The sequence below is a fragment of the Aphelocoma coerulescens genome, unplaced genomic scaffold, assembly GCF_041296385.1.
Source record: "Aphelocoma coerulescens isolate FSJ_1873_10779 unplaced genomic scaffold, UR_Acoe_1.0 HiC_scaffold_347, whole genome shotgun sequence".
Taxonomy (NCBI): Eukaryota; Metazoa; Chordata; class Aves; order Passeriformes; family Corvidae; genus Aphelocoma; species Aphelocoma coerulescens.
The window spans coordinates 56,613-73,274 of record NW_027183690.1 but is presented as its reverse complement, the minus strand read 5'-3'; the positions used below and the strand labels follow the sequence as shown (position 1 = coordinate 73,274).

The 16,662-nt window shown below is 59.6% G+C and overlaps 1 protein-coding gene across 1 annotated transcript in view; it reads right to left on the bottom strand.

Annotated features, from left to right (window-relative positions):
- Positions 1-799: 799 nt before the first annotated feature.
- TMEM145 (transmembrane protein 145) overlaps positions 800-16,662 on the bottom strand; it is a 30,046-nt gene continuing 14,183 nt past the window's right edge. The window contains 9 exon segments of the mRNA XM_068999357.1: positions 800-819; positions 1,687-1,817; positions 1,873-1,943; positions 3,550-3,615; positions 3,617-3,670; positions 6,781-6,954; positions 9,419-9,512; positions 10,823-10,901; positions 12,671-12,751. Of these exon segments, the coding sequence (XP_068855458.1) occupies positions 800-819; positions 1,687-1,817; positions 1,873-1,943; positions 3,550-3,615; positions 3,617-3,670; positions 6,781-6,954; positions 9,419-9,512; positions 10,823-10,901; positions 12,671-12,751 (770 nt within the window).

Below are 16,662 nucleotides of genomic sequence, written 5' to 3'. Positions count from 1 at the left end.
TTTCCCCCAATTTTTGGGATTTTTCCCCCATTTTTTTTGGGACCTCGCCCCCAATTTTTTGGGGGGTTTTCCCCCGTTTTTTAGGTTTTCCCGCCCATTTTTCGGGATATTTTCCCCACTTTTGGGGTCTTTTTCCCATTTTCCTCCCATTTTTGGGGGGTTTTTTTCCCCCATTTTTTCCCCAATTTCCCCCCAATTTTCGGGATTTTTTCCCCATTTTTGGGCCCCCCCCGGGGAGGATTTTGGGGTCCCGGACCGAGGTGGGGGAGGGGATGGAGGAGATCCCCGGAGCCCAAATTTTGGGATCTTTCCCCTCAATTTTTGGGGCTTTTTTTGGGATTCTTTCCTCATTTTTTGAGGTTTTTCCCCCCAAATTTCGGGATTTTTTTCCCCAAATTTCGCGTTTTTCCCCCCAAATTTCGGGGTTATTTTTTGGGGGGGGGTCCCGCACTCACCGCGGGGGGGGGGGGGTCGCGGCCCGGTGGGGGAGGGGCGATGGAGAAGAGCCCGAATTTGACGTTTCCCCCCCAATTTTGGTGTTTCTCCCCCGTTTTTTTCCCAAATTTCGCGGTTTTCCCCCCAAATTTCGGGGGTTTTTTTTTTGGGGGGGGTCCCGCACTCACCGCGGGGGGGGGGGTCCTGGCCCGGTGGGGGGAGGGGCGATGGAGAAGAGCCCAAATTTGACGTTTCCCCCCCCATTTTTTCCCCATTTTCCCCCAAATTTCGGGATTTTTTTCCCCAAATTTCGCGTTTTTCCCCCCAAATTTCGGGGTTTTTTTTGGGGGGGGGGGTTCCGCACTCACCGCGGGGGGGGGGGCCCTGTCCCGGTGGGGGAGGGGCGATGGAGAAGAGCCCAAATTTGCTGTTTCCCCCCCCCCATTTTTGGGGTTTTTTTTTCCCATTTTTCCCCGTTTTTTTCCCAAATTTCGCGGTTTTCCCCCCCAAATTTCAGGACTTTTTTTGGGGGGGGGTCCCGCACTCACCGCGGGGGGGGGATCCCGGCCCGGTGGGGGGAGGGGCGATGGAGAAGAGCCCAAATTTGACGTTCCCCCCTCATTTTTTCCCATTTTCCCCCCCGTTTTTTTCCCAAATTTCGCGTTTTTTCCCCCCAAATTTCGGTTTTTTTTTTGGGGGGGGGGGGTCCCGCACTCACCGCGGGGGGGTGTCGCGGCCCGGTGGGGGAGGGGCGATGGAGAAGAGCCCAAATTTGACGTTCCCCCCCCATTTTTGGGGGGTTTTTTTTCCCCATTTTCCCCCAAATTTTGTGATTTTTTTCCCAAATTTCGCGTTTTTCCCCCCAAATTTCGGGGTTATTTTTTGGGGGGGGGTCCCGCACTCACCGCGGGGGGGGGGGTCCCGGCCCGGTGGGGGAGGGGCGATGGAGAAGAGCCCAAATTTGACGTTTCCCCCCCCAATTTTGGTGTTTCTCCCCCGTTTTTTTCCCAAATTTCGCGTTTTTCCCCCCAAATTTCGGGACTTTTTTTGGGGGGGGGGTCCCGCACTCACCGCGGGGGGGGGTCCCGGCCCGGTGGGGGAGGGGCGATGGAGAAGAGCCCAAATTTGCTGTTTCCCCCCCCCCATTTTTGGGGTTTTTTTCCCATTTTTCCCCCGTTTTTTTCCCAAATTTCGCGTTTTTCCCCCCAAATTTCGGGGTTTTTTTTTTGGGGGGGGGGGTCCCGCACTCACCGCGGGGGGGGGGGTCGCGGCCCGGTGGGGGAGGGGCGATGGAGAAGAGCTCGGTGAAGTTGGGCACCGAGTCGCTGATGAAGGTGACGTTGCCGTAGCCCTGGGGCGGGGGGGGGGGAGGGGCCCGGGAATTTTGGGGGGCCCCCCCCGGGCCCGGAGCCCCCCCCCGGGGCCCCCCCCCCCGTGACGGAGCCGATCTGGGACGTCCGGACGTGGAACGGGAAGTTCTTGTTGGCGGCCGAGGGGCGGGTCAGGACCTGGGGAGGGGGATTTGGGGGGGTTTTAGGGGGGGATTTGGGGGGGATTTGGGGGGATTTTGGGGGGGGTTGGGGGGTTTGGGGGGGATTTTGGGGGGATTTGGGGGGGTTAAAGGGGGATCTGGGGGGGATTTGGGGGGATTTGGGGGGATTTTGGGGGGGTTTTGGGGGGATTTGAGGGGGGTTTGGGGGGATTTGGGGATTTTTGGGGGGGATTTGGGGGGTTAAAGGGGATTTGGGGGGGATTTGGGGGATTTTGGGGGGATTTTGGGGGGATTTGGGGGAGTTAAAGGGGATTTAGGGGGGATTTGGGGGGTTTGGGGGGGTTTGGGGGGGTTAAAGGGGATTTAGGGAGGTTTTGGGGCGATTTGGGGGGATTTAGGGGGATTTTGGGGGATTGGGGGAATTTGGGGGGATTTGAGGGATTTTTTTGGGGGGATTCGGGGGAGTTTAAGGGGGGTTTGGGGAGGTTTGGGGAGGTTTTGGGGGGATTTGGGGGGTTAAAGGGATTGGGGGGGATTTGGAGGATTTTGGGGGGTTCGGGGGGGATTTGGGGGGATTTTGGGGGGATTTTTGGGGGGTTTGAGAGAGATTTGGGGGATTTGGGGGGATTTGGGGGGGTTTCGGGGGAATTTGGGGGGGTTTGGGGGGATTTTTGGGGGGGTTTGGGGGGGCTTAGGGGGGATTTGGGGAGGTCTTGGGGGATTTGGGGGGGTCTTGGGGGGGTTAAAGGGGATTTGGGGGGGATTTGGGGGAATTTGGGGGGATTTGGGAGGGTTTGGGAGGATTTGGGGGGGCTTAAAAGGGATTTGGGGAGATTTTGGGGGGATTTGGGGGATTTTTGGGGGGTTTGGGAGGATTTGGTGGGGTTTGGGGAGGTTTTGGGGGGATTTGGGGGGAATTTGGGGGGATTTTGGGGGGAGTTGGGGGATTTTAGGGAGGGTTTTGGGGGGATTTGGGGGGGATTTGGGGATGTTTTTGGGGCGATTTGGGGGGATTTTGGGGCTCAGGGGGTTCGGGTGATTTTGGGCGGATTTGGGGGGATTTTGGGGGGATTTTAGGGGGGATTTTGGGGAGATTTGGGGGGGATTTTTGGGAGGATATTAGGGGGGATTTTGGGGGATTTTAGGGAGGTTTTGGGGGGATTTTGGGGCGATTTGGGGGGATTTTGGGGCTCAGGGAGTTCGGGTGATTTTGGGGTGATTTTGGGGGTGATTTTGGGGTGATTTGGGGGGATTTGGGGAGGGGTCTCGGCTCACCAGGAACACCCTGTGGGCGTACAGGTGCGTCCCCAGCTGGATCCCGTTCACGATTTTGGGGGGATTTGGGGGGGATTTTGGGGCTCAGGGGGGTTCGGGGTGATTTTGGGGTGATTAGGGGAGATTTTGGATGGATTTGGGGGGATTTTGGGATGTTTTTGGGGGGATTTTGAGGTGATTTGGGGAGATTTTGGATGGATTTGGGGATGTTTTTGGGGCGATTTGGGGGGATTTTGGGGCTCAGGGGGTTCGGGTGATTTTGGGGTGATTTTTGGGTGATTTTGGGGTGATTTTGGGGGGGATTTTGGGGTGATTTTGGGGGGATTTGGGGAGGGGTCTCGGCTCACCAGGAACACCCCGTGGGCGTACAGGTGCGTCCCCAGCTGGATCCCGTTCACGATTTTCTCCCGCGCCCCATTTGGGGATCCCAAAATTGGCCACGAGCGCCGAGACCGGGACGGCCAAAAAACCTGCGGGGGGGGGGGAGGGGAGGGACCCCCGGTGAGACCCCCAAAATCCCCCCCCCAAAATCCCCCCAAAAACCCCCCAAAATGCCCCCAAAATTCCTCCAAAATCTCCCCCAAAATGTCCCGAAAATGCCCCCAAAATCTCCAATAAAATCCCCCCAAATTCCCCCACAAAATTCCCCCAAAATCTCCAATAAAATCCCCCCCAAAATCCCCCAAATCCCCCCTAAATCCCCCCAAAATTCCTCCAAAATCCCCCCCAAATCCCCCAAATCTCCCCGAAAAATCCCCCCAAAATCCCCCCCAAAGCCCGGGGACCCCCAGGGATCACCAGAAGCCCCCAGACCCCTCCCAGGAGCCCCCAGGAGCCCCCAGACCCCACCCAAAAGCCCCCAGCCCCACCCAGGAGCCCCCAGACCCATCCCAGGAGCCTCCAGGAGCCCCCAGACCCACCCAGGAGCCCCCAGACCCCTCCCAGGAGCCCCCAGGAGCCCCCAGACCCCTCCCAGGAGCCTCCAGGAGCCCCCAGGAGCCCCCAGACCCCTCCCAGGAGCCCCCAAGACCCATCCCAGGAGCCCCCAGGAGCCCCCAGACCCATCCCAGGAGCCCCCAGGAGCCCTCAGACCCCTCCCAGGAGCCCCCAGGAGCCTCCAGGAGCCCCCAGGAGCCCCCAGACCCACCCAGGAGCCCCCAGACCCCTCCCAGGAGCCCCCAGACCCACCAGAGGGTGTAGGCCCCCAGGAAGGGCAGGTAGAAGTGCCGGCGCTCGGGCACGGCGCTGAGCCCCCAGACCCACCCAGGAGCCCCCAGACCCATCCCAGGAGCCCCCAGACCCACCCAGGAGCCTCCAGGAGCCCCCAGACCCACCCAGGAGCCCCCAGACCCCTCCCAGGAGCCCCCAGACCCACCAGAGGGTGTAGGCCCCCAGGAAGGGCAGGTAGAAGTGCCGGCGCTCGGGCACGGCGCTGAGCCCCCAGACCCATCCCAGGAGCCCCCAGACCCATCCCAGGAGCCCCCAGACCCACCCAGGAGCCCCCAGACCCATCCCAGGAGCCCCCAGGAGCCCCCAGACCCCTCCCAGGAGCCCCCAGACCCCTCCCAGGAGCCCCCAGGAGCCCCCAGACCCACCCAGGAGCCCCCAAGACCCATCCCAGGAGCCCCCAGGAGCCCCCAGACCCATCCCAGAAGCCCCCAGACCCATCCCAGAAGCCCCCAGACCCATCCCAGGAGCCCCCAGACCCACCCAGGAGCCCCCAGACCCCTCCCAGAAGCCCCCAGACCCATCCCAGGAGCCCCCAGACCCACCCAGAAGCCCCCAGACCCCTCCCAGAAGCCCCCAGACCCATCTCAGGAGCCCCCAGACCCCTCCCAGGAGCCCCCAGGAACCCCCAGACCCATCCCAGGAGCCCCCAGACCCCTCCCAGGAGCCCCCAGGAGCCCCCAGACCCATCTCAGGAGCCCCCAGAAGCCCCCAGACCCATCCCAGGAGCCTCCAGACCCATCCCAGGAGCCCCCAGGAGCCCCCAGACCCATCCCAGGAGCCCCCAGGAGCCCCCAGACCCACCCAGGAGCCCCCAAACCCATCCCAGAAGCCCCCAGACCCCTCCCAGGAGCCCCCAGGAGCCCCCAGACCCATCCCAGGAGCCCCCAGGAGCCCTCAGACCCCTCCCAGGAGCCCCCAGGAGCCTCCAGGAGCCCCCAGGAGCCCCCAGACCCCTCCCAGGAGCCCCCAGACCCACCAGAGGGTGTAGGCCCCCAGGAAGGGCAGGTAGAAGTGCCGGCGCTCGGGCACGGCGCTGAGCCCCCAGACCCATCCCAGGAGCCCCCAGACCCACCCAGGAGCCCCCAGACCCCTCCCAGGAGCCCCCAGACCCACCAGAGGGTGTAGGCCCCCAGGAAGGGCAGGTAGAAGTGCCGGCGCTCGGGCACGGCGCTGAGCCCCCAGACCCATCCCAGGAGCCCCCAGACCCACCCAGGAGCCCCCAGACCCATCCCAGGAGCCCCCAGGAGCCCCCAGACCCCTCCCAGGAGCCCCCAGACCCACCCAGGAGCCCCCAGGAGCCCCCAGACCCCACCCAGGAGCCCCCAGACCCCTCCCAGGAGCCCCCAGGAGCCCCCAGACCCATCCCAGGAGCCCCCAGACCCCTCCCAGGAGCCCCCAGACCCACCAGAGGGTGTAGGCCCCCAGGAAGGGCAGGTAGAAGTGCCGGCGCTCGGGCACGGCGCTGAGCCCCCAGACCCACCCAGGAGCCCCCAGACCCACCCCAGAAGCCCCCAGACCCATCCCAGGAGCCCCCAGGAGCCCCCAGACCCATCCCAGGAGCCCCCAGACCCACCCAGGAGCCCCCAGACCCATCCCAGGAGCCCCCAGGAGCCCCCAGACCCATCCCAGGAGCCCCCAGACCCACCCAGGAGCCTCCAGGAGCCCCCAGACCCACCCAGGAGCCCCCAGACCCCCTCCCAGGAGCCCCCAGACCCACCAGAGGGTGTAGGCCCCCAGGAAGGGCAGGTAGAAGTGCCGGCGCTCGGGCACGGCGCTGAGCCCCCAGACCCACCCAGGAGCCCCCAGACCCATCCCTGGAGCCCCCAGACCCATCCCAGGAGCCCCCAGACCCATCCCTGGAGCCCCCAGACCCACCCAGGAGCCCCCAGAAGCCCCCAGACCCATCCCAGGAGCCTCCAGGAGCCCCCAGAAGCCCCCAGACCCCTCCCAGGAGCCCCCAGGAGCCCCCAGACCCATCCCAGGAGCCCCCAGACCCACCCAGGAGCCCCCAGACCCATCCCAGGAGCCCCCAGGAGCCCCCAGACCCATCCCAGGAGCCCCCAGACCCCTCCCAGGAGCCCCCAGGAGCCCCCAGACCCACCCAGGAGCCCCCAGGAGCCCCCAGACCCATCCCAGGAGCCCCCAGACCCCTCCCAGGAGCCCCCAGACCCCTCCCAGAAGCCCCCAGACCCATCCCAGGAGCCCCCAGGAGCCCCCAGACCCCTCCCAGGAGCCCCCAGGAGCCCCCAGACCCATCCCAGGAGCCCCCAGACCCACCCTGGAGCCCCCAGACCCCTCCCAGGAGCCCCCAGGAGCCCCCAGACCCCTCCCAGGAGCCCCCAGACCCACCAGAGGGTGTAGGCCCCCAGGAAGGGCAGGTAGAAGTGCCGGCGCTCGGGCACGGCGCTGACGGTGGCGGCCACGGCGCCGCAGAACCAGGCAAAGGCCCCGAACTGCAGCGCGATCAGGCCGTAGCCCGCCGGCGACTCGTAGGTGTAGAGCACCTGCCCGGGGTCAAAGAACTGCCCCCCACCCCCCAAAAACCCCCCCGAGGGTCAGGGGGGACCCCCGAGGCGGGGGGGAGGAAATTGGGGGGGGGATAATGGGAAAGGAGCGCGGGAAATGGGTGGGAAATGGGGAAAAAGGAGAGCGGGAGAGGCTGGAAATGAGCGGTGGAATAGGCCTGAAATGGCCCTGAAATAGGCCTAAAATAGCCCCAAAAAGAGGCCTAAAATGGCCCTGAAATAGTCCCAAAATAGCCCTGAAATGGTCCCAGAGATAGGCTGAAAATGGCCACAAAACAGGCCAAAAATAGCCCAAAAATAACCCCAAAAATAGCCCCAAAGATAGGATGAAAATGGCCACAAAACAGGCCAAAAATAGCCCTGAAATAACCCCGAAATAGCCCTGAAATAGCCCCAAAAATAGGCCAAAAATAGCCCTGAAATAACCCAAAATAGCCCCAAAAATAGGCCTAAAATGGCCCCCAAAATGGCCCAAAAATAACCCAAAAATAGCCCTGAAATAGCCCCAAAAATAGGCCTAAAATGGCCCTGAAATAGCCCCGAAATAGCCCTAAAATAGCCCTAAAATAGCCCTGAAATAGCCCCAAAAAGAGGCCTAAAATGGCCCTGAAATAGCCCTGAAATAGCCCCGAAATAGCCCTAAAATAGTCCCAAAGATAGGATGAAAATGGCCACAAAACAGGCCAGAAATAGCCCCGAAATAGCCCAAAAATAGGCCCAAAAATAGCCCCGAAATAGCCCTAAAATAGCCCTGAAATAGCCCCAAAAATAGGCCTAAAATGGCCCTGAAATAGCCCTGAAATAGCCCCAAAATAGCCCTAAAATAGCCCTGAAATAGCCCCAAAAAGAGGCCTAAAATGGCCCTGAAATAGCCCTGAAATAGCCCCGAAATAGCCCCGAAATAGCCCCGAAATAGCCCTGAAATAGCCCCAAAAATAGGCCTAAAATGGCCCTGAAATAGCCCCGAAATAGCCCCGAAATAGCCCTGAAATAGTCCCAAAGATAGGATGAAAATGGCCACAAAACAGGCCAAAAATAGCCCAAAAATAACCCAAAATAACCCCAAAATAGGCTGAAAATGGCCACAAAACCGCCCAAAAATAGCCCCAAAATAGACCTAAAATGGCCCAAAAACTAGGCCTAAAATGGCCCCAACACAGCCCAAAAATAGCCCCAAAATAGCCCCAAAATAACCCAAAACCAGCCCAAAAATAACCCCAAAACCAGCCCCAAAAATAGGCCTAAAATGGCCCCAGAATAGACTTAAAGTAGCCCCAAAATAACCCAAAAATAGCCCCAAAATAGCCCCGAAATGCCCCCAAAAATAGGCCTAAAATGGCCCCAAAATAATCCAAAAATAGCCCCAAAATAATCCAAAAATAGCCCCAAAATAGCCCCAAAATGGCCCAAAAAATAGGCCTAAAATGGCCCCAAAACAGCCCAAAAATTAGGCCTAAAATGGCCCCAAAATAATCCAAAAATAGCCCCAAAATAGCCCCAAAATAGACCTAAAATGGCCCAAAAAATAGGCCTAAAATGGCCCCAACACAGCCCAAAAATAGCCCCAAAATAGCCCCAAAATAACCCCAAAATGACCCAAAATAGCCCCAAAATAACCCCAAAACAGCCCCAAAATAGCCCAAAAATAGGCCTAAAATGGCCCCCAAAATAGCCCAAAAATGACTCAAAATTCTCCAGGGGAATTTTGGGGTGAATTTGGGGGTTTTTGGGCTGAATTTGGGGTGAATTTGGGGTAAATTTTGGGGTGAATTTGGGCTAAATTTGGGGGCTTTTTGGGCCGAATTTGGGCTGAATTTTGGGCTAAATTTGGGGGGTTTGGGGGTGAATTTTGGGGTGAATTTTGGGGTGAATTTGGGGATGAATTTGGGGGGTTTTAGGGTGAATTTGGGGTGAATTTGGGGTGAATTTGGGGTAAATTTGGGGGGTTCGGGGGTGAATTTGGGGATGAGTTTGGGGGCTTTTTGGGGTCAATTTGGGGTGAATTTGGGCTGAATTTTGGGGTGAATTTGGGGTGAATTTTGGGGTGAATTTGGGGTGAATTTGGGGGCTTTTTGGCCTGATTTTGGGCTGAATTTTCGGCTGAATTTGGGGTGAATTTTGGGGTGAATTTTGGGCTGAATTTGGGATGAATTTTGGGCTGAATTTTGGGCTGAATTTGAGCTGAATTTGGGGTGAATTTTGGGCTGAATTTTGGGTGAATTTGGGCTGAATTTGGGGGTGAATTTGGGGTAAATTTGGGGGTGAATTTGGGGTAAATTTGGGGGGTTTGGGGGTGAATTTGGGGGTGAATTTGGGGGCTTTTTGGGGTCAATTTGAGCTGAATTTTGGGGTCAATTTGGGGTGAATTTTGGGGTCAATTTGGGGTGAATTTTGGAGTGAATTTGGGGTGAATTTTGGGGTGAATGTGGGGGGTTTTGGTGAATTTGGGGAGGGGTCTCACCTGCGCCTCGTAGGTGAGCAGGGCGATGTGGGCGATGCTGTACAGGGTCATGTACACCGACAGCCGGACCGAGCCCCCCGGGCTGATGCGGCCCCTGAGTGACCACCGAGTGACCACCGAGTGACCACCGAGTGACCACCGAGTGACCACTCAGGGATCCCCCAGAGTGAGCCCTGAGTGACCGCAGTGACCCTCAGAGTGACCACCGAGTGACCACTGAGTGACCACTCAGGGATCCCCCAGAGTGAGCCCTGAGTGACCGCAGTGACCCTCAGAGTGACCCCTGAGTGACCACCAAGTGACCACCGAGTGACCACCGAGTGACCACTCAGGGATCCCCCAGAGTAACCCCTGAGTGACCTCAGTGACCCTCAGAGTGACCACCGAGTGACCACCGAGTGACCACCGAGTGACCACCGAGTGACCACTGAGTGACCACTCAGGGATCCCCCAGAGTGAGCCCTGAGTGACCGCAGTGACCCTCAGAGTGACCCCTGAGTGACCACCAAGTGACCACCGAGTGACCACCGAGTGACCACTGAGTGACCACTGAGTGACCACTCAGTGATCCCCCAGAGTGAGCCCTGAGTGATCGCAGTGACCCTCAGAGTGACCCCTGAGTGACCACCGAGTGACCACCGAGTGACCACCGAGTGACCACTCAGGGATCCCCCAGAGTAACCCCTGAGTGACCTCAGTGACCCTCAGAGTGACCACCGAGTGACCACCGAGTGACCACCGAGTGACCACTGAGTGACCACCGAGTGACCACCGAGTGACCACGGAGTGACCACTCAGGGATCCCCCAGAGTAACCCCTGAGGGACCGCAGTGACCCTCAGAGTGACCACCGAGTGACCACCGAGTGACCACCGAGTGACCACCGAGTGACCACCGAGTGACCACCGAGTGACCCCTAAACCTGGCTGAGAACCCCAGAGAGACCACAGAGTGACCCCCAAAGTGACCAGAGGGTGACCCTGAGAGTGACCCTGAGAGTGACCCCGGAGTGACCCCTGAGTGTGACCCCCACAGTGACCAGTGAGTGCCCGCTGAGTGGCCACTCAGTGGCCGTACCTGGTGACCGAGCAGCCCTTGCCCAGCAGGATCAGCATCAGGAGGAAGATGAGGGACCCCTGAGTGACCCCGGAGTGACCCCTGAGTGACCCCTGAGTGTGACCCCCACAGTGACCAGTGAGTGACCAGTGAGTGACCAGTGAGTGACCAGTGAGTGGCCACTCAGTGGCCGTACCTGGTGACCGAGCAGCCCTTGCCCAGCAGGATCAGCATCAGGAGGAAGATGAGGGACCCCTGAGTGACCCCGGAGTGACCCCTGAGTGTGACCCCCACAGTGACCAGTGAGTGACCGCTGAGTGCCCGCTGAGTGGCCACTCAGTGGCCGTACCTGGTGACGGAGAAGCCCTTGCCCAGCAGGATCAGCATCAGGAGGAAGATGAGGAAGCTGATGGAGAACAGGAGCTTCCCTGGGGGGGGCGGGGAGGGGGCGGCCCTCAAATCTCCCCCGAATCCCCCCCAAAAAAACCCCAAATTATCCCCAAAATCCTCCCCCAAATATCCCCAAAATCCCGCCCCCAATAATCCCAAATTATCCCCAAAATCCCGCCCAAGAAATCCCCAAATCTCCCCAAAATTCCCCCGAAAATCCCCCCAAAGTAGCCCCAAAATCTGCCCCCCAAAATCCCAAAATATCCCCAAAATCCACCCCAAAAAATCCCCAAATCCCCCCCCAAATTCTCCCTCAAATCCCCCCAAAATATCCCCAAAATCCACCCCCCAAAACCCCAAAATATCCCCAAAATTCCCTCAAATCCCGTCCAAATTATCCCCAAAATCCTCCCCCCAAAACCCCAAATTATCCCCAAAATCCCGCCCCCAATAATCCCAAAATATCCCCAAAATCCCCCCCCAAAAAATCCCCAAATCCCCCCCAAAATTCTCCCTCAAATCCCCCCAAAATATCCCCAAAATCCGCCCCCCAAAACCCCAAAATATCCCCAAAATTCCCTCAAATCCCGTCCAAATTATCCCCAAAATCCTCCCCCAAAAATCCCAAATTATCCCCAAAATCCCGCCCCCAATAATCCCAAAATATCCTCCAAATCCCCCCCCCAAAAATCCCCAAATCTCCCCAAAATTCCCCTGAAAATCCCCCCAAAGTAGCCCCAAAATCCGCCCCCTAAAATCCCAAAATATCCCCAAAATTCCCTCAAATCCCGTCCAAATTATCCCCAAAATCCGCCCCCCAAAATCCCGAATTATCCCCAAAATCCCGCCCCAAAAAATCCCCAAATCCCCCCAAAATATCCCCAAAATCCCCCAAAATTCCCTCAAATCCCCCCCAAACTTTGCCCAAATCCCCCCAAATTTTCCCCAAATTTTTCCAGGACCCCCCCCAAACCCACCAGACCCCCCCAAATTCCCCCAACCCCCCCCCCCACCCCCTCAGACTCCCTCAAACCTCCCCAAAATCCCCCCAAATTTTGCCCAAATCCCCCGAATTTGCCCCAAATTTTCCCGAATTTTTCCCAAATTTGCCCCATTTTATCACAAATTTTTCCCAAATTTTTCCTGAATTTTTCTGAATTTTTCCAGTTCCCCCCCAGATTTTCCCCAAATTTTTCTGGTTTTTTCCCCCGAATTTCCCCTGAATTTTCCCGAATTTTTCCCGGTTTTCTCCCGATTTTTTCCTGAATTTCCCCAATTTTTTCCTGAACTTTTCCTGAATTTTTCCGAATTTTTCCCGAACCCCCCTGGATTTTCCCCAGATTTTTCCTGATGTTTTTCCCGAATTTTCCCAGAATGTTTCCCTGAATTTCCCCAAATTTTCCCGATTTTTTCCCAAAAGTTTCCCCGAATTTTCCCCAATTTTTCCCTGAATATTTCCCGAATTTTCCCTGAATTTTTCCCAATTTTCCCTGATTTTTTCCCCAAATTTTCCCTGAATTTCCCCCAATTTTTCCCCAGCTCCCCCCAATTTTCCCCCAGATTTCCCCAGATTTTCCCCAAATTTTCCCCAACATTTCCCTGAATATTTCCCAAATTTTCCCCGAATTTTCCCCAATTTTTCCCCAATTCCCCCAGATCCCCCCTCCCCCGATTTTTCCCAAATCCGCCAGAATTCTCCCCAAAATCCCCGTACCCAGCAGCTCGAGGGCCGCGTGCCCCACCCCCGGATTGTCCCAAATCCCGGATTTTCCCAAATCCGCCGGAATTCTCCCCAAAATCCCCGTACCCAGCAGCTTGAGGGCCGCGTGCCCCACCCCGTCCCAGCCGTACTGGGCCCAGTAGACGCAGCTCAGCAGCAGGCTCGCAACTGGGGAGGGGTCGCGCCGTGAGACCCCTCCCCAAATTCCCCCCGACACAGACCCCAGACCCAAATAACGACCCCACAGAACCCCCTCCCCAAAAACCGCCCCCAAAAACTGCCAGGTTCACCCCAAAAAACAGCCCAGAAACCGCCCCGAATCCCGCCAGATTCACCCCAAAAACCGCCCCAAAAACCGCCCCCAAATCCCGCCAGATTCCCCCAAAAAAACCCCAAAAACAGCCCCAAATCCCGCCAGATTCACCCCAAAAACCGCCCCAAAAACCGCCCCCAAATCCCGCCAGATTCCCCCAAAAAAACCCCAAAAACCGCCCCAAAAACCGCCCCGAATCCCGCCAGGTTCCCCCAAAAAAACCCCAAAAACCGCCCCAAATCCCGCCAGATTCACCCCAAAAACCGCCCCAAAAATCCCCAAATTCCCCCGAAAATCCGCCCCAAAAAACCACCCCAGAACCCGCCCCAAATCCCGCCAAATTCTCCCCGAAAACCACCCCGAAAACCGCCCCAAATCCCGCCAGATTCCCCCAAAAAACAGCCCAAAAACCCCCAAAAACCACCCCAAATCCCACAAAAACCACCCCAAAAACCACCCCAAAAACTCCCAAATTCCCCCCCAAAAACCACCCCAAATGCCACCCCAAAAACCGCCCCAAATCCCGCCAAATTCCCCCCAAAAAACAGCCCAAAAACCCCCCAAAATCACCCCAAATCCCACAAAAACCACCCCAAAAACGCCCCCAAAAACCCCCAAAATGCCCCCAAAAACCACCCCAAAAACCGCCCCAAATCCCGCCAAATTCCCCCCCAAAACAGCCCAAAACCCCCCCAAAATCACCCCAAATCCCACAAAAACCACCCCAAAAACCGCCCCAAATCCCGCCAAATCGTCCCCAAAAACTGCCCCAAAAAACACCCCAAATCCCCCCAAAAACCACCCCAAAAACTGCCCCAAATTCCCCCCAAAAACCACCCCAAAAACCTCCAAAATCCCGCCAGATTCCCCCCAAAAACCGCCACCAAAACCCCCAAAAAGCCCCCAAAAAGCCGCCCCAAAAACCGCCAAATTCCCCCCAAAAACCGCCCCAGAAACCACCCCAAAAACTCCCAAATTTCCCCCAAAAACCGCCCCAAAAACCACAAAAATCGCCCCAAAAACCGCCCCAGAAACCACCCCCAAAACCGCCCCAAATCCCGCAAAATTACCCCCAAATCCCCCCCCAGAAGCCCCCAGCCCCAAATAACCCCCCCCGAAGCCCCCAGCCCCAATTGCTCACCCCCCAGACCCCCCCCGAAGCCCCCAGACCCAAATAAACCCCCCCCGAAGCCCCCAGCCCCAATTGCTCACCCTCCAGGCCCCCCCAGAAGCCCCCAGACCCAAATACCCCCCCCGAAGCCCCCAGCCCAAATTGCTCACCCTCCAGACCCCCCAGAAGCCCCCAGCCCCAATTGCTCACCCTCCAGACCCCCCAGAAGCCCCCAGACCCAAATAACCCCCCCTGAAGCCCCCAGCCCCAAATAAGCCCCCCCCGAAGCCCCCAGCCCCAATTGCTCACCCTCCAGACCCCCCAGAAGCCCCCAGACCCAAATAACCCCCCCTGAAGCCCCCAGCCCCAAATAAGACCCCCCAGAAGCCCCCAGCCCCAATTGCTCCCCCCCGACCCCCCAGAAGCCCCCAGACCCAAATAAGACCCCCCCCGAAGCCCCCAGACCCAAATAAGACCCCCCTCAGAAGCCCCCAGCCCCAATTGCTCCCCCTCCAGACCCTCCGGACCCCCCCCAGAAGCCCCCAGAAGCCCCCAGACCCCCCAGAAGCCCCCAGACCCAAATACCCCCCCAGAAGCCCCCAGCCCCAATTGCTCACCCTCCAGACCCCCCAGAAGCCCCCAGACCCAAATACCCCCCCCGAAGCCCCCAGCCCCAATTGCTCACCCTCCAGGCCCCCCCGAAGCCCCCAGCCCCAATTGCTCACCCTCCAGGCCCCCCCGAAGCCCCCAGCCCCAATTGCTCAACCTCCAGCCCCCCCAGAAGCCCCCAGACCCAAATAAGACCCCCCCAAAGCCCCCAGACCCCCCAGAAGCCCCCAGCCCCAATTGCTCACCCTCCAGGCCCCCCCCGAAGCCCCCAGCCCCAAATAAGGCCCCCCCGAAGCCCCCAGCCCCAATTGCTCACCCTCCAGGCCCCCCCCAGAAGCCCCCAGACCCCCCAGAAGCCCCCAGACCCAAATAAGCCGCCCCCCAGAAGCCCCCAGCCCCAATTGCTCCCCCCCAGACCCCCCAGAAGCCCCCAGACCCAAATAACCCCCCCCAGAAGCCCCCAGTCCCAATTGCTCCCCCCCGACCCCCCAGAAGCCCCCAGACCCAAATAAGACCCCCCCCGAAGCCCCCAGACCCAAATAAGACCCCCCCCAGAAGCCCCCAGCCCCAATTGCTCCCCCTCCAGTCCCTCCGGACCCCCCCCAGAAGCCCCCAGAAGCCCCCAGACCCCCCAGAAGCCCCCAGACCCAAATACCCCCCCAGAAGCCCCCAGCCCCAATTGCTCAACCTCCAGACCCCCCAGAAGCCCCCAGACCCAAATACCCCCCCCGAAGCCCCCAGCCCCAATTGCTCACCCTCCAGGCCCCCCCGAAGCCCCCAGCCCCAATTGCTCAACCTCCAGCCCCCCCAGAAGCCCCCAGACCCAAATAAGACCCCCCCAAAGCCCCCAGACCCCCCAGAAGCCCCCAGCCCCAATTGCTCACCCTCCAGACCCCCCCGAAGCCCCCAGACCCCCCAGAAGCCCCCAGCCCCAATTGCTCACCCTCCAGCCCCCCCAGAAGCCCCCAGACCCAAATAAGACCCCCCCGAAGCCCCCAGACCCCCCCGAAGCCCCCAGCCCCAATTGCTCACCCTCCAGGCCCCCCCGAAGCCCCCAGACCCCCCAGAAGCCCCCAGCCCCAATTGCTCACCCTCCAGCCCCCCCAGAAGCCCCCAGACCCAAATAAGACCCCCCCGAAGCCCCCAGACCCCCCCCAGGAGCCCCCAGCCCCAATTGCTCACCCTCCAGACCCCCCAGAAGCCCCCAGACCCAAATAAGACCCCCCCGAAGCCCCCAGACCCCCCCAGAAGCCCCCAGCCCCAATTGCTCACCCTCCAGACCCCCCAGAAGCCCCTAGACCCAAATAAGACCCCCCCAAAGCCCCCAGACCCCCCCGAAGCCCCCAGCCCCAATTGCTCACCCTCCAGGCCCCCCCCGAAGCCCCCAGACCCCCCAGAAGCCCCCAGCCCCAATTGCTCACCCTCCAGCCCCCCCCTGAAGCCCCAGCCCCAAATAAGACCCCCCCCGAAGCCCCCAGCCCCAATTGCTCCCCCCCGACCCCCCAGAAGCCCCCAGACCCAAATAAGACCCCCCCCGAAGCCCCCAGACCCAAATAAGACCCCCCCCAGAAGCCCCCAGCCCCAATTGCTCCCCCTCCAGACCCTCCGGACCCCCCCCAGAAGCCCCCAGAAGCCCCCAGACCCCCCAGAAGCCCCCAGACCCAAATACCCCCCCAGAAGCCCCCAGCCCCAATTGCTCACCCTCCAGCCCCCCCAGAAGCCCCCAGACCCAAATAAGACCCCCCCGAAGCCCCCAGACCCCCCCAGAAGCCCCCAGCCCCAATTGCTCACCCTCCAGACCCCCCAGAAGCCCCCAGACCCAAATAAGACCCCCCCGAAGCCCCCAGACCCCCCCAGAAGCCCCCAGCCCCAATTGCTCAACCTCCAGCCTCCCCAGAAGCCCCCAGACCCAAATAAGACCCCCCCGAAGCCCCCAGACCCCCCCCAGAAGCCCCCAGCCCCAACTGCTCACCCTCCAGACCCCCCCAGAAGCCCCCAGACCCAAATAAGACCCCCCCGAAGCCCCCAGACCCCCCCGAAGCCCCC